Consider the following 21,254-nt stretch of genomic DNA (forward strand, 5'->3'; position numbering starts at 1 on the left):
TTTCATGGCGACGGAGGAAGCTACTATTGGTCCGTCGAGCAAAGGGCCATCTACACCAGGGGTTGTCAACCTGGTCCCTACCGCCCACTAGTGGGCGTTTCAGGGTTATAGGTGGGCGGTAGGGGGTTCTACGGCACAAGCTGAATCCTCGTTCCATAGAGCACAGGTGGGGCGGTAAGGAAATTTTGCCATCAAGAAAGATGCATTAGTGGGCGGTAGGTATAAAAAGGTTGACTACCCCTGGTCTACACAGACTGGCAGCAGCTCTCCAGGAGTCTCTCTCAACCCAACTGGAGTATCGAGCCTGGGGTCTTCTGCTTGCAAGGCAGGTGCTCTGCCACTGAGCCAAGGCTGTTCCCTAAGTTAACTTTGTTGTGGATTAAGCTTTGACTTGTAAAAATAAAGCCTGGATCAGATTAGTGGTGTGTGTCCCTGCCCTGGGTATTCTGTGACATGTAGTTGACATAATACTGCATTAATACAGTGGTACCTCAGGTTACATACGCTTCAGGTTACATACGCTTCAGGTTACAGACTCTGCTAACCCAGAAATATTACCTCGGGTTAAGAACTTTGCTTCAGAATGAGAACAGAAATCATGCTCCGGCGGCACGGCAGCAGCAGGAGGCCCCATTAGCTAAAGTGGTGCTTCAGGTTAAGAACAGTTTCAGGTTAAGAACAGATAACGAATTAAGTACTTAACCCGAAGTACCACTATAGTGGGTTTATGATGGACACACGGCTATCCTTTATTAGTTCTGTGATACTATTATGTACATTATTGGCATCCTGAGGGGCACTCTGGCACTGTAGTGTTAACAAAAGTGACACACACACACACACACACACACACACACAGAGTGGTGCACAGCACAGTGACTCTGCAGGTGAGTCGTTGCTGCATGTGGGGCAGGAGAGTAGGAGGGGCAATATGGGTGGAGACTGGCGCTGTGCAAACGCGCCGTAGCACTCCTGCGACTGCATTTGCACAGCACTGACCTCTCCTGTCCCTCCTTGCCCCCCCCCCAATCTCCTGCTGCTAAGCAACATTGACTCCACAGCTGAGAGGTGAGCCAAGTGCCACTGCCCCATCCCTCTGTCCACTACTTTATTTGTGGTATGGAAAGTTACAGAAGTTCAGCAAGAAGGTACGGGGCGTGTGCTGACTGGAAATGAAGCTGTATGTCCACCCTGGAACACCTGCAGGTATTCACTAATGAAAGCAGAATCACATATAACTGCACCAATACCAAAAAGAGCACAAAGAAGCATGAATGCACCAGAAAAACACCCCACACACATTGGTGGGGGTGGAGTAATTTGTACTTTATGTATATATAAAAAAGGCATGAACCATTCCGTGAAGGGTGGGCTTCAGGTACAAATCATTCATAAGTAAATGCTTAAAGTGAAATAGAAACTTCGCCACCCGACCCCCCTCTCACCCTTCTCTCTCCCCCTCCCCCTTCTTCCCCCTTTTCCCCCTAATGTCTCAACAAATGAAAATGTTTGGTAAAAATGTTACATGGGGAAAAAACACGAGAGAGACACTGCACACTTTTGTAAATCAACAAAATCTTTAATAATAATAATAAAATAATAAGTAAATGCTTAATTTAAGCATCCAGAGGGGGAGGAATTGAGGGAGCTCTGTAAGATTTTATGTTAACTACTTAGAGATTGTAAGTCCCTCAGGTGGCTCAGTGGGTCGGTGCACCTGTCTGTTAACCAGAAGGTTGGTGGTTCAAACCCACCCAGGGACAGCAGTGGACAGGATTCCTGCATTGCGGGGGGTTAGACTAGTTGATTCTCAGGGTCTCTTCCAACTCTACAATTCCATGATTCCTATTATTAAGTGGTTTATAAGGGAGGTTTCGGTGGGGCGTGGCAGTGAGAAGGCACTTTCCTATTCTAGTAAAATGAAATGCACAGCCCTGCCAGCATCTTACAACATGGGATACATTTGGGTGCCCCCCCCCCAATTTGTTTTGCCCTTCACCCGTCAGGCTTTCCCCTTCTCGACGACTCTTGCCTTCTCCTCCCCGCACCCCCATCTTGAGCCTTCTCTCTTTTCTCATTACAGTGGTACCTTGGGTTACATATGCTTCAGCTTACATACGCTTCAGGTTACAGACTCCGCTAACCCAGAAATATTACCTCAGGTTAAAAACTTTGCTTCAGGATGAGAACAGAAATTGTGTGGCGGCGGTGTGGCAGCAGCAGCGGGAGGCCCCATTAGCTAAAGTGGTGCTTCAGGTTAAGAACAGTTTCAGGATAAGAACGGACCTCTAGAATGTATTAAGTACTTAACCCAAGGTACCACTGTATCTTTAATAATAAGAAACACCATCTTTTAAAAGAAAAAGAGGGATGGTGCAGCCCTGGAGGGTTGAGGTCACTATAGAATGGTAGACCAATTACTGGCAATTACTAAATTCCACAGGCAGTTACCGAATTAATTAGTAAGGAGCTACCAGCTGAAGCAACTATGAAATGGCGTCTAGGGCATGAAAGACTGTGTCACAAAGTGCCAGGAGGTTCTTGGTCATGTCTTTTACAGACTAGCATGGGTAACTTCTCTGGAATGCCAACACACAAACTGGTGCTTCCATGCTGTCTTCAGGGGCAGCCCCACGTAAAGTGCATTGCAACAATCAATCTGAGAGATTATGAGAGTTGCAATGACTGTAGCCAGCTTCCTGCCCTGCTGGGAATGCAACAACTAGTTTGCTGGATGAGACTTGACAGACATGGGGTAGTATTCAACTGAGTTTGTTATTATTTATGCTATGCATTTTTGTATTTTTATATTGTAAACTACCTTGTGATCTTCAGATGAAGTATGTTGATAGGCCGATAGATATATAGATAATATTCTCTCACAAAGAAACCTGCCCAGCTAGTTCAGCAATGGAATCCTCCATTAGAGCTTAACCCTTGCTTGATCTAGGGCCCCAGGAATTAGAAGTGACTCAGGCACCACACAGATTAAACACTCCAAACTCACAACATAAATAATCATAGCCTAGGATGGCAGGGCTCACAGCATAAACACTCCAGCACGTTTTGCCTCCTCTTTTTATTTCCTGGGAAACCCACAAGCCATAGCTCTGGGTCCAGTGCAGAACAAGATAAGCCTCAGAATCAGCTCCCAGAATCAGCCAAAAACTCACACAATCCCACTTCTGCCTCTATTTTACTTTACTTTACTTTACTGCATTTGATTAACTTGTGCTGCCATCTAGTGCATAAATCCAACGTTGCAAGGGAAGCTAGGTGAGCAGGAAATTCTGAGCCAAATCAGAATAAGAATGTAGTTACATGCAGCCAACTCGGGGCAGATTAACTTGTAATCATGATTAAAATGTGTTCACAGATTGAAATTGTGGGTGATGCATTTGTGCAGCAATCAAGTGTGCAGTGAACACACTTTTTAATGGAGCAGGTAAAAAGTTTCAATTATTTACGTTTTGATCTGCAAACCCCTTTATTGGATTAAATCCATCCTAGATAGACATACAAAATCTGGACAAGCATTTGTCATTATTTCAGAGGAGCCTTGCTGGATCAGACCACACAGGTCCATCATCAAGTCCAACATTCTAGTCATTTCTTGTGCGCAGGATTCAACTATAATCATTGTGCAGTAAGTGTGCCAGCACCACAACCTCTGCTTCTGCAAGGGGGGCATTCCCTACACACATCCTAAATCTGTTCTGGGGGTTAACACAAACCTTTGGACCATGTTTGGGGGCAGCACACATGTGGGGGAGGAGAAGAATGGTTTTTTTGTATATGTAGAAGTTGTTCCACTAACACAATATTTTAGTTGAGTGCTAGCCTTTAAATACTTACAGCAGGAATGGCCAAACCTGGCCCTCCAGTTGTTTTGGGACTACAATTCCCATCATCCCTGACCACTGGTCCTGTTAGCTAGGGATGATGGGAGTTGTAGTCCCAAAACAGCTGGAGGGCCAAGTTTAGCCATGCCTGACTTACAGGCGGCCTTTCTGGACAAAGTCCTCTCAAGGTGGTGAACATAATCTAATTACCCTTCTGGAATTTGGGTTCAAGTGCATTACAATAATTATATAGTTTTTAAAAGTGCGCTGTAGGTGTTGTAACAGCAACCGTCCATTAAAACTGTGTACGCAGTTAACTTACAGCAGGTGTGGCTGTTCTTCACTAATGTTCCCAGTCTAAATGCCAGCCAAAGGTCCTTTAATTTTGCCTCCTTTGTCTTTTGACTGGCTTACATCAGGAGAACTTGTCTGAGCTGGAGTTGCTAACATGTGGTTTGCAATTACCTTGGAGTGCTATTTCTAGCTCCTTGCAAGAATGAAAAGGAGAGAAGAGGTCCAGTGATCTTATGATGGCGTATAGTAATGATGCTGAAACACTTACTGCTCTGGTTGACCATATGAAATCCTCTAGCTCATAATGTGTAGCTGTTTTCTGAATCAAGTCAGTGCTTAGATTATAGGAGAAAAGGAGGGGGAACTTTACTGAAATCCCCAAACCTGGCACCCCACCCGTGACTCCCCTCCCTCAATTTTAGCCATTCACGACCCTCCTCATAGCTTTCTGAAAAAAGCTTTAGTGTGGCAGCATCTGTTTCCTGGAACTCGGCCTTTCACTGCATTGTTTTTCTGCATGCTAAAAACCATTTTGCTCACATAAGCCTACCTAGATATGTGATTTTATTATGTACATTTGCTTTTGAAACTGGGTTGACTTTAACTTTTCCTCAGAGTATCATTAATAAAAACTAATAATAATAATAAAACACTTTTACTCAGTAGACCCATTGAAATGAATGGTCTCAAGTTAGTCACCATGACCATTAATTTCAATAGGTCTCAAAGACTGGGTGTGCAAACAGTCCCTCTTTCTGCTCTTGACTGTTCCAGGAGTTCCTGATATGCTATCAGTGCAGGGGTCCCTTCAAGGGACTGCACTGAATTCAGGGACCCTCGTCTGCTTCTCCTCAACCTTTGGGGTGCCTGGTTCATAATTTGAGGACTCAGTGTCTGGTACGAGGTCAGGACTAGGAGTGACTGATACTTAGATGTTTCAACAGAAAATGGTCAATAATTTGGGGGCTAAGAAATGTCTACACAGGTGTATGGGGTGTTAGGGGAGGGGTAGCACCTCAGGTGGGGGACACGTCATGCACCTTCTGGGGTAGTTTGTCCACCTTTGGTCCCCCACCCAGCTCTCACCTGTGGCTCCTAGAAGTTATCAGCATGCGACAGTGGCCACACCCCGGGAAACGGCTTTGACTAGCCAGCTTTACCAGGTGAGGGTAGCCAATGGATCTCAAACCCTCAGTGAGTTAGGGACTTCTCCTGCATGTGAAGACAGGCTCTGCATGTGAAGACAGGCAGATTGAGCGGACGAGGCCAATGGTGAGTCCAAAGATCAAGGCACATGTTGTAGAGGGAAGTGAGGGGGCAAATGGGGCTTGTCAATCTAGGCAGCCATGTAGAAGGAAAACTCTGATCCTAAATCTCCACTGCCTTGCGGGATATCTTCAGGAGACGAAAAGGCTAAGGAGTAAACCCTACACAAATCTAGAGTGGAGTCTCTAAGATGGTTCTGGAAACTCCTGCAGCCAAGCTGGTGCCAAACGTGTTGCTCTGCTTTCCTTTGGGCCACATCAGCAAGACCAAGAGAAGGGTCTTACCAGCTGGGCAGCCCAGGACTTCCATACACACTGCCCAGGCTTGCACCCCAGGGGCTGCTAAAACAATGGCTTGACTTTACCCCTGGAGGCACACTCCATTGTCTCTTGAGAAGGAAGGATGCCAACACACGTGAAGCTGAAAATATGTAATGATAATGATGGTTGTAAAATTGATGTACTTTTTGTTTCTTTTAATATTTTTTTTTAAAGAAACCTCTTAGTGTGTAATGTAGCAGTTCCCCCCAATTGTCGCCAGCTCTGAATATCCAGCTGTTTATGGTCACCCTGGTGACTGTATCTGTATCCCCTGTTTCCGTGGAAGACTGAGGTCATGACCACCTATTGCAATGAGGCAGCACCCCACAGCATAAAACTGTGCAGGAAATTAAAAATGCAACTCCAGCATGAAATAATGGAAATGAAACCTTTGCACTCTCATTCAGCTGACAGGGAAATTTAATCAAGTGGCACATGTGGCCAATAATCAATAGCAAATGTTGTTATTTGTACAGCTATGTTAGGTGGGTTATCTAGCAAAACCTGATTGAATTTGTAGCGCTGGCTTCAGAAACTTCAAACACACTTTAACAATGAATCGCGCTATATAAACAATAACACTTTCGCAGCAGGGGACACCAAATATCCTCTATCCACACAGGTAAACTGGGAAGATTGCCCAGCAGTGAAGAAAGCCTGAGACTTTTTAAAAAACAAGGAAAAAAGCTATTGCTTTAAAAGTGCTGGCAATGGCTGAGGGTGACGATTGTGACTTTTACTATATCCGTCCGGTGGTGGAGCACAAATTTTGCATTAAAAGGTCCCAGTTTCAATCCTGTGTTTCCAAGTAGGGCTGGGAAAGATCTGTTTGAAATCCTGGAGAGCTAATTGCCCGTCAGTATAAACAATACTGAGTTAGATGGACCAATGGTTTGACTTCATAAAAAACGACAGGTCTGGAACCAACGGGTGGCAGGGCTGGGCACTGGCCAAGTACCCCAGGGGCTTGGAAAAGCCACTCACCTGGGGCTCAAGATGCTTTTCAGAAGCAAGGCCAGGCTCTACCCTGGTTGGGAGGTGTGTCTGGAAAGCCCACTAACAGCACAGCCCTCCAAAGTCTGGTGATGTTAGAGAGCTTCCTTAAGTTCCACTGGCCCACCCATAATTATTCTCTGCAACTCTTTGTCTAGTCTGCCTGGCATCATCTCAAGAGCTGCTGGGGCTAAACCAGGAACATTTTCCAGCTTTAGTGGATGTACTCTGTATATTAACTTTTGTTTTGTTTTGTTATTATAGTTGAATGTTGCTCTCTCTCAGATTTTAGATCTATTTTCAGAAGGCGCGTCAGTTACTCCCCACAATCCCATAAAGCCTAATTAATTTAAGAGGCTGGCAATATATATTGCACTGAACAAGGATACTGATGTTAAGGAACATGGCGTTTCCCCACAGACATCAGCTTATGAAAATCTTAAGCATTTTTCCAATTTTCCAATTAATAAAGCCCATAAATCACCACTTCTTATGTAACTGGGGGTGTCAGTGATAAAGGATGACTTGGAATTTTATGTATTTTACACTAGGTGATAAAAACGTCTACGTGAAACCAGACCGGACCAGAGAACAATGCAGAGAAAAACAACGGCTTGGCAAATTAATCCAATAAAAAACTAGGGGGAAATGAAGCAAATTTGTTTTGTTGTATTTAATACTAGAAAACTTATTTACAGACATTAGTTTACATGACATTTCCTCAGGCTAAGTTCCCGTTTCCAATCAAACTTCACATTTAACACTGTCTGTCACTGAGACAGCTCCTGAGCATGCAACCAGTCGGCTCCTTGACAGGCCCATGACAGGGCCGATGTGATAATTCACTTTCAATCCCCTTCACTTTGCTGTCTCATTATGCCTAATCTACCTGCCTGCAAGATCTTGAGGGGAAACAGTGACCCTTTGAATCCAGAAAGTCAAAGAGTCCAGGCTAGAGTCTGAGGTACAGTTCATAATTGTTGTAATTCCACAATTAAACAGAAGGCAATGAACTCAAATATAGAGCATATCATTTTTTTCTACCTTTTATCAAAAAGCAATTAATGCTGTCACACAAGATACACAACACTGTGCTCTTTCTCTCTGTCTATGCACAGGTGGGTAAGCTATGGACCAAACATGTATATGGCAATATATATATACATAGCAACATGGTTGTCAAAGAATCTAGACACAGGGTTTCTCAGAAACAGCTTTGTATAAAATAATAAAGATGGGAGGGCATCCCACCACTGATATTAACTGTTCACCTGGTGTTTTCCTCTCAACCTTTCTCTCTGTTAGTGTGTGAAGCTGCTCTTGCAAGCCAACTAATACACAATACGGCTCATTTTCTGAAGCAACCGATGTATAGGTACGGAGGGGAAATAAAACATATTATACTTCCAATTCACGTGGCATATAATTTGCAATGTTCAGGGTCCTCACATGAAAATATAACAGTGTGTAGAGCTTTTATTTTCACAAGAAGCTATGCTACATAAAAAATGTAGAAAGTTTGGCTGATGCATGAAACTATCTCAGCATAGTATTTAGTTGAGAACTAGGTGCTTCTGAATGGCCTTTTCTTTCAGTTTCTCCATAGATTCACCTATCCTTTGTCCAAAAATGTTGTTCTGAGTTTGAATATACCAGTCCACAATGTCTCTTATATCTCTGAAAAAGGATACAGGAAAAAGTTCAGGACAAGAAACAAAGCAAACTAGACTTCCTGGAGCAGCCAGAGCTAGCACAAACCAGAAGTAGCCAACATTTGGCAGAGCACATTTAAACGGTTGGGAAGAGAGGAACCTGTTTAGAAGTTAAATGTTTGGCCTACCATACTCAGAAGTCTATCATATATAATGGCCCATATTCTGAGTGCGTCCAAAAGTGCATCACACAAGCCAAACATATCCAAATTTTGGTATACATACAGAAAATCCAAGGGCTACTGAAACCGATGGAATATATTCTACCAACACCACTTCATTTTTCATTTATTGAATTTATATACACCGCCCTATACCCAGAGGTCTCAGGGCAGTTCACACATTATATATTTGCTTATATTGTTAGAAACAATGTATTGTATTTATAACTTCTCTTATAGATAATATATACATATCCAGTACATGTGGACATGTATACTGACTGTAATCTTACGTATAATTCATGAAATTGTAAATCCTGTTGTTTATTCTTATGATATAATAATATTTCATATTGTGGCTTAAAACAAGAGCCAGATTGCATAAAACAAATACTGTAGACAAAATTATATCATACCAAGACTGCAAGAAGAGCTGTGTAATGTTATATACTTTCCTAATTTATTTCTCCCAATAAAACATACATATATATGAATTCCACTATGCTCCATCTTGCCCATAAATCTTCAATCTAATCTCCTTTAAAGCAGGCAGCAGTGGGGCTTGGTTCCTATACGGCAGGCATAGGCAAACTCTGGCCCTCCAGATGTTTTGGGACTACAACTCCCATCATCCCCAGCTAACAGGGCAAGTGGTCAGGGATGATGGAAGTTGTAGTCCCAAAACGTCTGGAGGGCCGAGCTTGCCTATGCCTGCTATACGGAGTCCACAGAATAATGGCCATTTAGTAGTCTTGGGATCATTACAGTTTCTACTTAACTATACCAGCAAAGCAATACAATGTCTATTCAAATTCACATTGTTCACTTACCTGGATACAGGTGCAGAAGTACTCACAGATGTGCATGAGGCAGCTTTAAGCTCTATATTTATTTCACTAGGAAGAGAAAGTAATTCTTAACTACTGCAAGGATCATAACAGCCTTCAGAAGCGAAACCTCAGTTGCGTACAATAGGAGTAAGAGCAAATGGTATGTTTCATGTATGAATGCATTTAGCATGCCTGTTTTTTCTTAGTAGTAGTTGTAAGGTAAAGGACCCCTGGATGGTTAAGTCCAGTCAAACTTGACTATGGGGTGCAGCACTCAACTTGCTTTTCAGGCCGAGGAAGCCGGCATTTGTCCACAGACAACTTTCTGGGACATGTAGCCAGCACTGACTAAACCGCTTCTGGTGCAATGGGACACTGTGACGAGTGCCAGAGCGCATGGAAACGCCGTTTAGTAGCAGTGGGGTGTGTATGTGTGTCAGAGGGTCAGGACCATGGCATGCAAGCAGGGAAGGGGTTAACCTTCCCCCATCCTGTGTTCCCAGTGAAAATCCTCCTGCTTCTAAGCTGCCATTTTCCCTGGGAGGGAAAGTGTTACTGCTACTGATGGCTATGATAACTTATTCCAGTATAAATGACAGCATAGGGTGGGAGTGATTTTTGTCTCATGCTATGGTTCTGATCCTCCCCCAGCTGGTTTTATTTAAACATACAAGTTAAATGTATGGTCCCAATGCTGATCTTCCAGGGTTTCTTTTTTTAAAAGGACATTAAATGCTTTCATGCATTTAACACACTTTATGCCTACTCTGGGACGCGGGCGGTACTGTGGGTTAAACCACAGAGCCTAGGACTTGCCGATCAGAAGGTCAGCGGTTCGAATCCCCGCAACTGGGTGAGCTCCTGTTGCTCGGTCCCTGCTCCTGCCAACCTAGCAGTTCGAAAACACGTCAAAGTGCAAGTAGATAAATAGGCACCACTCCAGCGGGAAGGTAAACGGCATTTCCGTACGCTGCCAGAAGTGGCTTAGTCATGCTGGCCACATGACCCGGAAGCTGTACACCAGCTCCCTCGGCCAGTAAAGCGAGATGAGCGCCGCAACCCCAAAGTCGGCCATGACTGGACCTAATGGTCAGGGGTCCCCTTTACCTATGCCTACTCTAGCCCTTATCCTTAAATAGGATTGCAGACTACATCTTCATACACTAACTCAGATTAATAAAGCTAATTAGATGGATACACAGTCCAAGGGCCATTCTCACCATCATCTTTGCTTCTCTATATGCTTGGACTTAAGAACATGTCAGCTTAATTAGGGTCTACATTCTATAAATAGGTTTGGTCAATATTATGATGTTTATTGCTTCACTACAGAAATCCAAGCAAGCTTGAACCGAACTCAGGCACAGTAACAGGCTTCCAAAGTACAAAGGATTATTTTTTAAGCAGAACAGTGCTGCACAACCTGAATGCTTGCCTTCCCCGCCAACTGTCAGTACAATTAAATCTCAGTTTCGATCTCATCTGTTATTTCTTTACAAGGAATGGCAAAAACATAAAACAAATCAAAATAATTGTGCATTAGGAACTGTGCTGTATTATTAATTCAGGAGTGGCTAAAGATGACCACCAATGATATTCATCTACTTATAGGGGGGAACAATAGCCGAATTTCACTTAGACAAGGTTGCCATATTTCAAAAAATCCAGACACAGATTGAGGGGGGGGGGCAAGCTGCTGGTTGTTGAACCTTTTTTTTTGCAAAATCTAAAAGAATAATGTGCCTTTTTGAACTATTTTTGATGAATTTCGCCAAAATCTACACTACCGACATGGGCTGCCATACATTCTTAACTGCTGTGTGACATTTTGTTGTAGGGTTGTGTGGGACTCCCAGTTCCCATCAGCCCCACCTAGTATGACCCATGGTCAGCAATAGTGGGAGTCATGGTCCAATATCATCTTAGGCCAGGTGGTTCCCTCCCCACCCCTCTAATGGGAACAGGCTTACCTTCCATTCTTTTGTGATCTGTTCTCATCAGACGAGAGGTCAATCTGTGGAAATTCAGCTTTTACCATCTCTGGTATAAGCATTATTGGAGACTCCACGTCAGCCACTCTGAAGATGAAGTTGACAGCTATTTTATTGTTAAAGTTGTTTGAGGGCATGTCTTCACAAAAGCAGATTCTATTTAATTCAGTGAGGCCATGAAGGCAGGATGGCGTTGCAACCTTTGGCTTCCCAATGATGTCGCTTTTGCTTACCGAGAGGGAGAGCGGTGAGGCTTGGGGAGCTGAGTGGGGTGTGTGGGCACAGCAGCATTGGATTGACTCTGCCGCCATCCGCACCCTCTAAATGGCAGAGACGCTCACCCTTGGGAAGCAAGGTGCGCAACACTGACCTGCCATCACCACTCCACCGATCCTGCTGCTCCCAGGTTTAAGTGGGCTTAGGATTGTAGCCTAACTTGTCATTTTCAGCCTTTAGGAACACAAGCATCACACATACAAGAGCAACCTTGTACGCCTTTAATCATACACGCAAACATTTGCGACCAAGTCCCAGTGCTTGAAACACAACAAAATTGTTTCAAAAGAACAGCGCAGAGGAAACTTACTCATCAATTACACTTTCCTTATCGTGCTCTGGCAAGTCATTCAGTATTGGAGGTACAGCTTTTGGAATCATGTCTTCATTGTAGGGATCAATGCTGCAGAAGACAGAACCACAGTGATGCAGGTAGGAGAGAATGGGAGAAACACAATCTACACCCTCTCCATAATGTTATCTTTTCATAGATAACTATATCAATGCCTTTCAAACAAAAAATAAGGAATATGTAGTGTGTGTGTGTGTTGTCTACATTCACTGTTGGGTCTTTTAAGTTGTTTTTATTAGTAATTATTGTTATTCTTGAAAATGTTGTAAGAGAAACAAGAGCAAACACAATGCTATGACTCTCCCTACCTCCATCACAACATTTAAACACATAAAACAGGGTCTAACCTTACGGGTCACAGAAAACTTTGAGGGGATGGACAAAAACACTCTGCCAATGGTGTGGGTGGAAAGTGGTGCAACAGCAGGAATCCATGACTGAAATAACCAGAAATGTGGGGAATGTGCCCGATGCGTAGACAGAAAAAGCAGATCAAAATGAGCCATTTGCAATGCAAGAGTGTTGCTTAGAAAGAGATCCTTTGTTCCTTCAAACCCAAGTGGTTTGGGGCCACCTAAGCAGTCGACAAAACAGTGGACACAATCTGCTGAGCTAAGTTCTTCCTTTGAACAAATCTAGCAGCCAACTTCCCCTTCCCTCAACTCTTCACTGAGGCATAACTTAGGCTTAGCCTGACCTCTACTGACCACATGCAATGCCGTATGCACAAATCAAGTATTTCACTTTGATATTAATAAGCCTAGGACAAATAAATAAATAAATAAATGGCTAGCTGCCAGATGAGCACTCATCGTTGGCTCATCTGATCTGACCAAAGTACAGAGCAATGGTCCAGGACCATCTGGCTGTTGTTCTTAGCACCGTTTTTCATCTGAAGAATGGGATACGAATGCTTTGAAATAAGTTAATAGTACAGTGGTACCTCGGGCTAAGAACTTAATTCGTTCTGGAGGTCCGTTCTTAACCTGAAACTGTTCTTAACCTGAGGTACCACTTTAGCTAATGGGGCCTCCTGCTGCTGCCGCATGTTCTCATCCTGAAGCAAAGTTCTTAACCTGAGGTAATATTTCTGGGTTAGTGGAGTCTGTAACCTGAAGCGTCTGTAACCTGAGGCACCACTGTAAACTGTAGACGAACTAGCCTATCAGTGGCCTGTCAGGAAGCCCACACTTTCAGTCTTGCGACATTCCCTGGGTTGTTTCGGGTATACACAACTGAGGTGCAATTAACCTAATTAGGTGCTTCAACAAAAGCACTCGTTCTTACTTACCAGAATGGCATTGCTATGTTGTTCAGAGCAGGTACATTAGGTAATGTTGAATGGATAACTGATGGGAATTTTCTCCAGCCAGTTAGGCCGTGAATCACTTCCTGAAAAGACCACACATCAGAAAATTCTGCTAGCAATCTTAGCCAGTAAAAGAAGACAAGCTCCCATGTCTTGAATCCCCAGTGACTTCAACAGCCCTTACCCTGTGATGAAGGAACTTCTTCTGTGTCAATGGTATGCAGGATTTTGCTGGGAACTGCTTGGTAAGTTCGTATTTCGGAATGGGGCAAATATGATATTCAATGCTGCTTTCTGCGTAGGGAAATGGCTGCTTGAACTCATACAGTCCTGGGCTAGGATTCTGAAAAGGAAACGAAGGGTGACACTGAAGCAAGAGCCACAGACCACACCCCCAATTCTTGCTTCTTTTGAAGACAGCCTACCAATAAGGAGTCAGGAAAATGAATACAGTGGTACCTCGGGTTAATAACGTAATTCGTTCTGGAGGTCCGTTCTTAACCTGAAACTGTTCTTAACCTGAGGTACCACTTTAGCTAATGGAGCCTCCTGCTGCCCCCGGAGCACGATTTCTGTTCTCATCCTGAAGCAAATTTCTTAACCCCAGGTACTATTTCTGGGTTAGTGGAATCTGTAACCTGAAGCGTCTGTAACCTGAAGTGTCTGTAACCTGAGGTACCACTGTAGTCAAGCCATTCAGGATGTGGCCCTGAGGCCTGCCCTTTTTCACTTACGAAAATTTGAAGTGGATGATCGGTTGGAGGATGAAGCAAAGCTTCGGGAGCTCCGAGGTTTAGCAGGGTGGTGTCCAGTTCGTCTTCTTGTGCCTGGAGTTTTTCCTCTGAAGCCGGTATTACTGGGATCAACTCTTCCTGATAAAAAGGCAGAAAGTAAATGTTCTGGAAAGGTGTCTTTCTGTTAGTTAGGTTTTTAAAAAAGTATTTATTAAACCAACAAATGCTAAGAATAACACAAGAAAAGGGGGGGGGGAAGCAATACTGGAGAAGTTTTGTTACCTCTGCACCGGTCCTCAGAATTTGGGAATATTTTGGAACTTTGTAACTGGTTGCCGCATGGTGCACACAGAATGGCTGATATGCCATGAGGGTGAAATGCTGAGGGACCTTTGGACAAAGGGAAAGGAATTGAAATACGGTAGAAAACCCTAATGAACCAATGAAAACTACCTAAAATGAATTAACAAGGGAATATCATATTCATCGTAATTCACATGCCTTCCCATGACACTGTGTAGAGGAAACACTTCACATGGCAGGCATTTCAGGATCAACATCCCTCTCTATTGACCTAGTTCTACAATTTTAAAAAATAAAAATTGGAGAACTTAGAAATCTGCCACCTGTTCCCTGTTCCCTCTTGATCATGCCTTGCCCAACATCTAGTAAAGGTAAAGGGACCCCTGACCATTAGGTCCAGTCGTAACCGACTCTGGGGTTGCAGCGCTCATCTCGCTTTACTGGCCAAGGGAGCCGGCGTACAGCTTCCGGGTCATGTGGCCAGCATGACTAAGCCACTTCTGGCGAACCAGAGCAGTGCACGGAAACGCCGTTTACCTTCCCGCTGGAGTGGTACCTATTTATCTACTTGCACTTTGACATGCTTTCGAACTGCTAGGTTGGCAGGAGCAGGGACCAAGCAACAGGAGCTCACCCAGTTGCGGGGATTCGAACCGCCGACCTTCTGATCAGCAAGTCCTAGGCTCTGTGGTTTAACCCACAGCGCCACCCGCGTCCCGCCCAACATCTAGCATAAAGTAAAAAACAGGACCCGACTTAGCAGCCATCTAACCTTTAATTCATAGAAGTGGTGAAGTTGTTTAATCTTAACATATGCAGACCTGACAGGAACTATACCGAGAGCTTCAGGTGCCTGGGGAAAAAATCAAAACAGTATGTAAGATGGTATCAAATTTCCAATAGTGCTATCTGCCATTTTTTAATTATACTAGAAACCCAGAGTTCTTAAATTAATGTCTTCCAGCATTCCACCATGTGGCCTGAGCCACCACTAAGAAGTGAGCAACTCGTTCTTGATTCTTATTGTTGTGATCCTCAGCCAAGAAGAAAATTAATAATGCTATCTGTGGAAACAATCGGATTGGCTGAGCAGTAGTAAAGGCAATTTAGGCAAAGTCCCATAACATGAAATTATAAACCTCAGGCAGTCCTACTACACAGGTCAGTAGGTGCCTACAACTTGGCATCCCTTCCAAGAACAGCAGACACATCCCTTGGGGCAACACAAGACAGATGCCTTGGCGTTAAATATGAACCATGGACCAACTTCAAATGCAGCCCCCAAAGGTTTAAATGGAACCTTAGACCAGTGCTTCCCCCAGATTTTTTCAACTGAAATTTCCAAATTCTGGTCCCACCAGACTTTCTGAGGCAGATTATCGTGAAAAGTAATCTCAAGTAATGAATTGTACCTTCCACTATCCATCTTTCAAATGGGAAAATTTGTCTTTTCTTCTCTTTTTATAAAATAAATAAATAAATATTGTTATTAGTTTTCAATTTATGTAACAACAATCTTTTCTAACGGTTGGACTGAGGAGGAAATATCATAACTGGCATCCAGGTAACCACAGGGTGCTTTTTAATTGGGATCGATGGGCTTGAGAACGCCAGTTTTGTAGCCACAGGAAGCGGCTGTCCAACCGAATGAAAGGAGTTTGACACTCTCTTTTAACCCATCAACCATTGCTAACGTCACAGAGGCACCTACCAGCTCATCAGCCCGAGACGAACTGTAAGTGGGGAATTCAGAAGGCAGCAGGCGATCTTCCGTGAGGACACAAGGCACTCTTCCATCATCACTTATCGCTAGTGTGCTGGTTGTTTCGGAACTGCTTTCTGTTGAACCAGGACAGAAATGTACAAATGTTAAGATTGAGTGAAGAGTGGGTATGCATTCTGATCAACAGAAATGGTGGGATACTTTTGTCCCTTCGTTGCTCATTTTGACCCCTGGGACCTGGAAGAGGATGGCAGAAGGTGTCCCCACTTCCCAAAGTATTCCTCATGCTTTCTTCTGCTGTTCTGCCTAAATGGCAGCTGTCACGGGACTGCCATCAGAACAGGGGAGGGAGGCAGGGGAATTCAGAGAGCCTCCAAGGCTTCTGAGGAGCAGATCCTCTTCCAGCGGTGGGGAAAGCCACACCTCCAGTGGAGCAGAGAGGGAAGGGGCCAGACAAGCGAGGAGAGGGCTCGAAGATCCTGCTGAGAGCTCAAGCGCCTCACGTAGCCCGGCTGGCCAGGAGGCAGACACGCCGTTTCCATCGCCCAGCTTGCGCTGAGGGGTGAAACGCAAGGAGGGGGGCAGAGATTTGGGGTGTCTAAGTTCTTATGTTGGGGGAGAAGCCGGAAGGGGCCACTCCCGGATTCTGCAAGTGACTAAGACGGACATGAACTTTGTGGTTCTGCACTGTAAATAAAAGGTAAAAGGTAAAGGTACCCCTGCCCGTACGGGCCAGTCTTGACAGACTCTGGGGTTGTGCGCCCATCTCACTTAAGAGGCCAGGGGCCAGCGCTCTCCGGAGACACTTCCGGGTCACGTGGCCAGCGTGACATCGCTGCTCTGGCGAGCCAGAGCCGCACACGGAAACGCCGTTTACCTTCCCGCTGGTAAGCGGTCCCTATTTATCTACTTGCACCCGGAGGTGCTTTCGAACTGCTAGGTTGGCAGGCGCTGGGACCGAGCAGTGGGAGCGCACCCTGCCGCAGGGATTCGAACCGCCGACCTTTCGATCGGCAAGCCCTAGGCGCTGAGGCTTTAACCCACAGCACCACCTGCGTCCCGCACTGTAAATAGTTTGCCCCAAATAAAACCTGTAAAAGACAGGTCGGAGTCCTGCCTGGTTACTCACGAGCAACCACCACCTGAATCTGACAGTAGCCGTTGCCATTTATGGCACAAAGCAAATGGTATGACATTCCTGTTTCTTGTTTTTACAGTACTTGTGATGTGTGGCCCACCCACAGAGGACAAGAGGAAAAAGCATAGTGGAAGCATTGCAGGGCTGTGCTACAAAACCCATCTTGGTACGGAAGGATTTTTCTAGCTGTTCCTTTACTCATTCATTTACAGCACACGAGGGTGCACATCACAGCAGTGTGTCATGGCATCCTTTCTAATCATTTTTCACAACGTGACACGAAAACAAATATTAAAAAAACAGGTTTCCAAATCGGAGGGCTTACCTGATGGGAATGCTTCTTCCCAGTCTTGGGTTTTCATATTTTTAAATACTCCACGCCACACACTTAGCACACGATTGAGCCGGCCGTGAACCAAGATCTAGGAGAATCATTTAGGATATTGTTCAATCCATTTTCTATGTGGCATGTGTCTTCCAAAACTTTTCTGGAATCTCTGTGTACATAAGTCTGGAAACTGCCAAATTGTTTTATTTTGTTTTTAAGCCCCAGGGTTTTCTAGACCTCACAGTTGTGCAACAAACTTGGAAAATATATGCACAACAAGTGCATGTGGCCCTTTAAAAACGAAGAAGTTAGGTATAAATATGCTTTAAATTTTGAAACTTTATGGGAAGAAATTTAAGGACTATTTGCAGAAACAGTGTAATTAACAATAAGGCTAAAAAGGAATATGCAAAAAATGGTTTGATAATTAGATGAAAAATAGAATGATATAATATGTTTAAGATAAAGAACTAAGATAAAATAAAGAGGGAAAAATTTGCTGAATTAATTATTTGAACTGGAATATAAAGGAGGGAGGTGTGAGGAAGTCACGGAAATAAGTAAATGAATTATAAGATAGAGAAAGAGGGATTTGTTTTTAACTTGCTTTTACTTTTCATTTTTTTCCTGTATTTTGTATTCTTTTTCTTTTTCTTGGATTATGTAATTTCTTTTTTTTCTTTTTTCTCTCTTTTTTGGAAATTTCAATAAATATTATTTTTTTTAAAAAACAACGAATTTGAATTCATAAAAGGCGGCACAAAAAATTATAAAGCCTTTAAAGCTGCATACAGCTACCTATCTGAGGCACCGATCAACATACTTATGGAACCTTAAAGTGTAGGAATGTTTGTTGTTCTTGTGAAGCTGGAAGGTGAGGCATCCAACTGCCTGGTATAATTGCTGCAGTGCATCTACTGTGACTTCCACTTTCTCCTACCTATGCAGAATTAGGCTTGGCAGCTGTATGGAATGGTGGGATTATCATACTGTTTCCTTTTAATGCAAACACTTTGGGCAGTGAAGCGATCATAGCCGCAACATAGATTCAATCATAGTTTCACAACAAAACTGTAACTTAAAAAAAAAGAAGTTGTAAAACACACTTGTAAATTCAGGAAGGATTTAGGAATGAGCAGCATTCCTGCAGCTGGCAGGTAGCACACCAGTATTTAACTGAGACAATTTGTTTCAGTACCTTTCGAGCAGCTTGTTGGAACCGTCGCAGATTCCAGTGCCTGTGACACCAAGGGTTGTTTAGCAGGAGATCAAATGTGGGATAGAATTTCGGGGGCTGCACGGCACACAAAAAGGGAACAGTTTCAGTCTTAAAGGGTTACAGTTAGGAATAAACACTTTCAAGCTCTTTATTTAACAGCAGCCTATTTATACTGGTGAAAGTATCTGCAATTACACAGAAGTATGACCCATTGACTTCTGTAGAACCAAGGGCTCCTTTGGATCGCCTGTTTCTTGAGCATTCATCCCAATTTGCTTATATGGAGGTTTGATAGTGGCCGGTCTTTATGGAACATTTGTTCTGAGGTTTGCAGGCAAGTTCTACATCTATGAACATTCATCTTGATTTGCTTGTGCAGTGGTGATACTCCTTCCCATTACAACAGGGTCACAACTTGTGCACATTTAACTTGTGCAATCACAGCTTTATGTGCTTGACGGCAGGCCAATGGAGATCGCACAAATTAAACACATGCAAGGCGGAGAGCTTAAAAGTTTCTTTCCAGGCTGAGTTTTCCAGGCACAACAAGAGATTTTAAGCTCTCAGACTTGCTTACCAGGCTTTGGGAAGGTTTTGCACAGGCTGCAGAGGCCTTCACAAGATCTTGGATGGCCCTGTAAGATCCTGCGCCAGCCCTGGCAGGTAAGATTCAACTATGCACGATTCCGGCTTTACACGCCACCCCTCAGAATGTAACATGCCAATCAACTCTGGGATGCATCTGGCTGGGATTTCTTTTTAAATCAACAAATTTCAGGTGGCTATGACATCCCCACACTACTGCTGCAATCTTAGGCTACCCCCACACAACTGTTCTCCCTAATAAATCTCCAAGTGCTCACCAGACTCTTTCCCCTGTTATTTCCTATTGGCAAGAGACACCAATGAAAGGAAAGTTTTCCAGTTATATTCACAAGGATTTCTTAATGCAAAGGCAAGCTTCCCTGCTGTATTCCCATCCACCCATTTGACTCTGACACAAAGACCTACCTCGCCAATGTCTCGGATGACACGTTTGACTGAGACTTCAACATTCTTCCTTTGAAACTCCTTCTCCAGAATAGGCTCTCCGCTCTTAATCTGCCTCAGCACCATAAACAAAGATATATAAATACCCACATTAGTACTTTGCTGGATCCTTAAGCAAAGTCTTGCATTTAGGGCTCAATAAAATTGTACTCTTTCAAGGAACTTGCAAAATGTAAGCAGAACTCATCAGTGAGGCGAGTTCTGGGTTTGATTCATAGGTTGCCACTGAAGGGGTGGGATGAGATCGTTCTCCAGCTGAGAAGAAGTTGTCTGGAACTCTAAGGGACAAGGTGTTATATTTCTGGATATTATGGACTGTGGTGCATTGCTCTTTGACATACTTTGCTGTGAACCACTTTGAGAATAACGTATACAGAAAAGGAGTATACAAATAAAGTGGACTGTAGCTCAGTGGCAGATCATCTGCCTTGCACGCAGAAGTTCCCAGGTCGAGTCCCCAGCATCTCCAGAGATCTCCTTCAGAAACCCTTAAGAGCTGCTTCCAGTTAGTGTAGACGATACTGAACTGGATGGACAATGGGTCTGATTCAGTACAAGGCAGATTCCTGTGTCCCTATGACTATTTGCCTACGTTGAATAGGCATGTAAGACTACAACATGCTCCAAAAGGAGCACTGGTATATTGATGCCACAGGACCACTGCCCAACCCACAGGGTACATGAAGATATCCCCAAAGAGCTTGTATAGTAGGTGCCCCCCCTCTTCTGTTTCTCCCCCACTTTCCTTTTTCTTCCTGCTATACATTGCACGTGAACTCTGAAGACAGGAAACGGGACTGCACATATTATCCAAAAAAATTAATGGCAGCAAGGTGCATGCTTCCTCTCAAGATATGTCTATAAGCCACTATCCTGAACACATCTTGTATACTCTAACAAGATGGATCTATCTGCCTGAGTACAAGCATCCCAGCTGTCGCCTGCAATGTACAAACCCCCACAGTTCTTTTAAAACAAAAATATGCCCTACCTTGTACAGTTCTACTTCTCTACGTCGGTCTTCAGAAAATTGCTTTTGAAGAGTTGGAGAAATTGGATCTTTGCCTAAATGAACCTGCCTGCATTCAAATAAGAGAGGAGAGAACAGTTTTCACTTTAAAGTTCAGCTCAGACAACTATTTACAGTGGTACCTTGATTTACGAACTTAATCTGTTCTGGAAGTCCGTTCTTAAACCGAAACCGTTCTTAAACCAAGGTGTGCTTTCCCTAATGAGGCCTCCTGCTGCCAGTGCCCTTCCATCATTCAGCTTCCATTCTTAGACTGAGATAAAAGTTCCCAAACCGGGACACTACTTCCGGTTTTGCGGAGTTCTTAAACCGAATAGTTCGCAAACAGGGCTGTTCTTAAACCGAGGTACCACTGCACTAACAAGGCTTTTGCAAAGAGTAAG

At 43.8% G+C, this 21,254-nt stretch overlaps 1 protein-coding gene across 2 annotated transcripts in view; it reads right to left on the bottom strand.

Moving 5' to 3' along the window:
* Positions 1 to 8,173: 8,173 nt before the first annotated feature.
* CFAP221 (cilia and flagella associated protein 221) overlaps positions 8,174 to 21,254 on the bottom strand; it is a 37,464-nt gene continuing 24,383 nt past the window's right edge. For both annotated transcript variants that reach the window (XM_079993365.1, XM_079993364.1), the window contains exons 12-25: positions 20,833 to 20,920; positions 19,803 to 19,892; positions 18,771 to 18,866; positions 17,570 to 17,666; positions 16,095 to 16,222; positions 15,156 to 15,236; positions 14,363 to 14,470; positions 14,081 to 14,218; positions 13,531 to 13,689; positions 13,329 to 13,429; positions 11,996 to 12,088; positions 11,389 to 11,496; positions 9,419 to 9,484; positions 8,174 to 8,392 (exon numbers count right to left, since the gene is read on the bottom strand). In XM_079993365.1, the coding sequence (XP_079849491.1) occupies positions 8,269 to 8,392; positions 9,419 to 9,484; positions 11,389 to 11,496; positions 11,996 to 12,088; positions 13,329 to 13,429; positions 13,531 to 13,689; positions 14,081 to 14,218; positions 14,363 to 14,470; positions 15,156 to 15,236; positions 16,095 to 16,222; positions 17,570 to 17,666; positions 18,771 to 18,866; positions 19,803 to 19,892; positions 20,833 to 20,920 (1,477 nt within the window). In that variant the 3' untranslated portion in view covers positions 8,174 to 8,268. The remainder of the gene's footprint in view (positions 8,393 to 9,418; positions 9,485 to 11,388; positions 11,497 to 11,995; positions 12,089 to 13,328; positions 13,430 to 13,530; positions 13,690 to 14,080; positions 14,219 to 14,362; positions 14,471 to 15,155; positions 15,237 to 16,094; positions 16,223 to 17,569; positions 17,667 to 18,770; positions 18,867 to 19,802; positions 19,893 to 20,832; positions 20,921 to 21,254) is intronic.

This window comes from Podarcis cretensis (genome assembly GCF_951804945.1).
Source record: "Podarcis cretensis genome assembly, chromosome: 1".
NCBI classification, from domain to species: domain Eukaryota; kingdom Metazoa; phylum Chordata; class Lepidosauria; order Squamata; family Lacertidae; genus Podarcis; species Podarcis cretensis.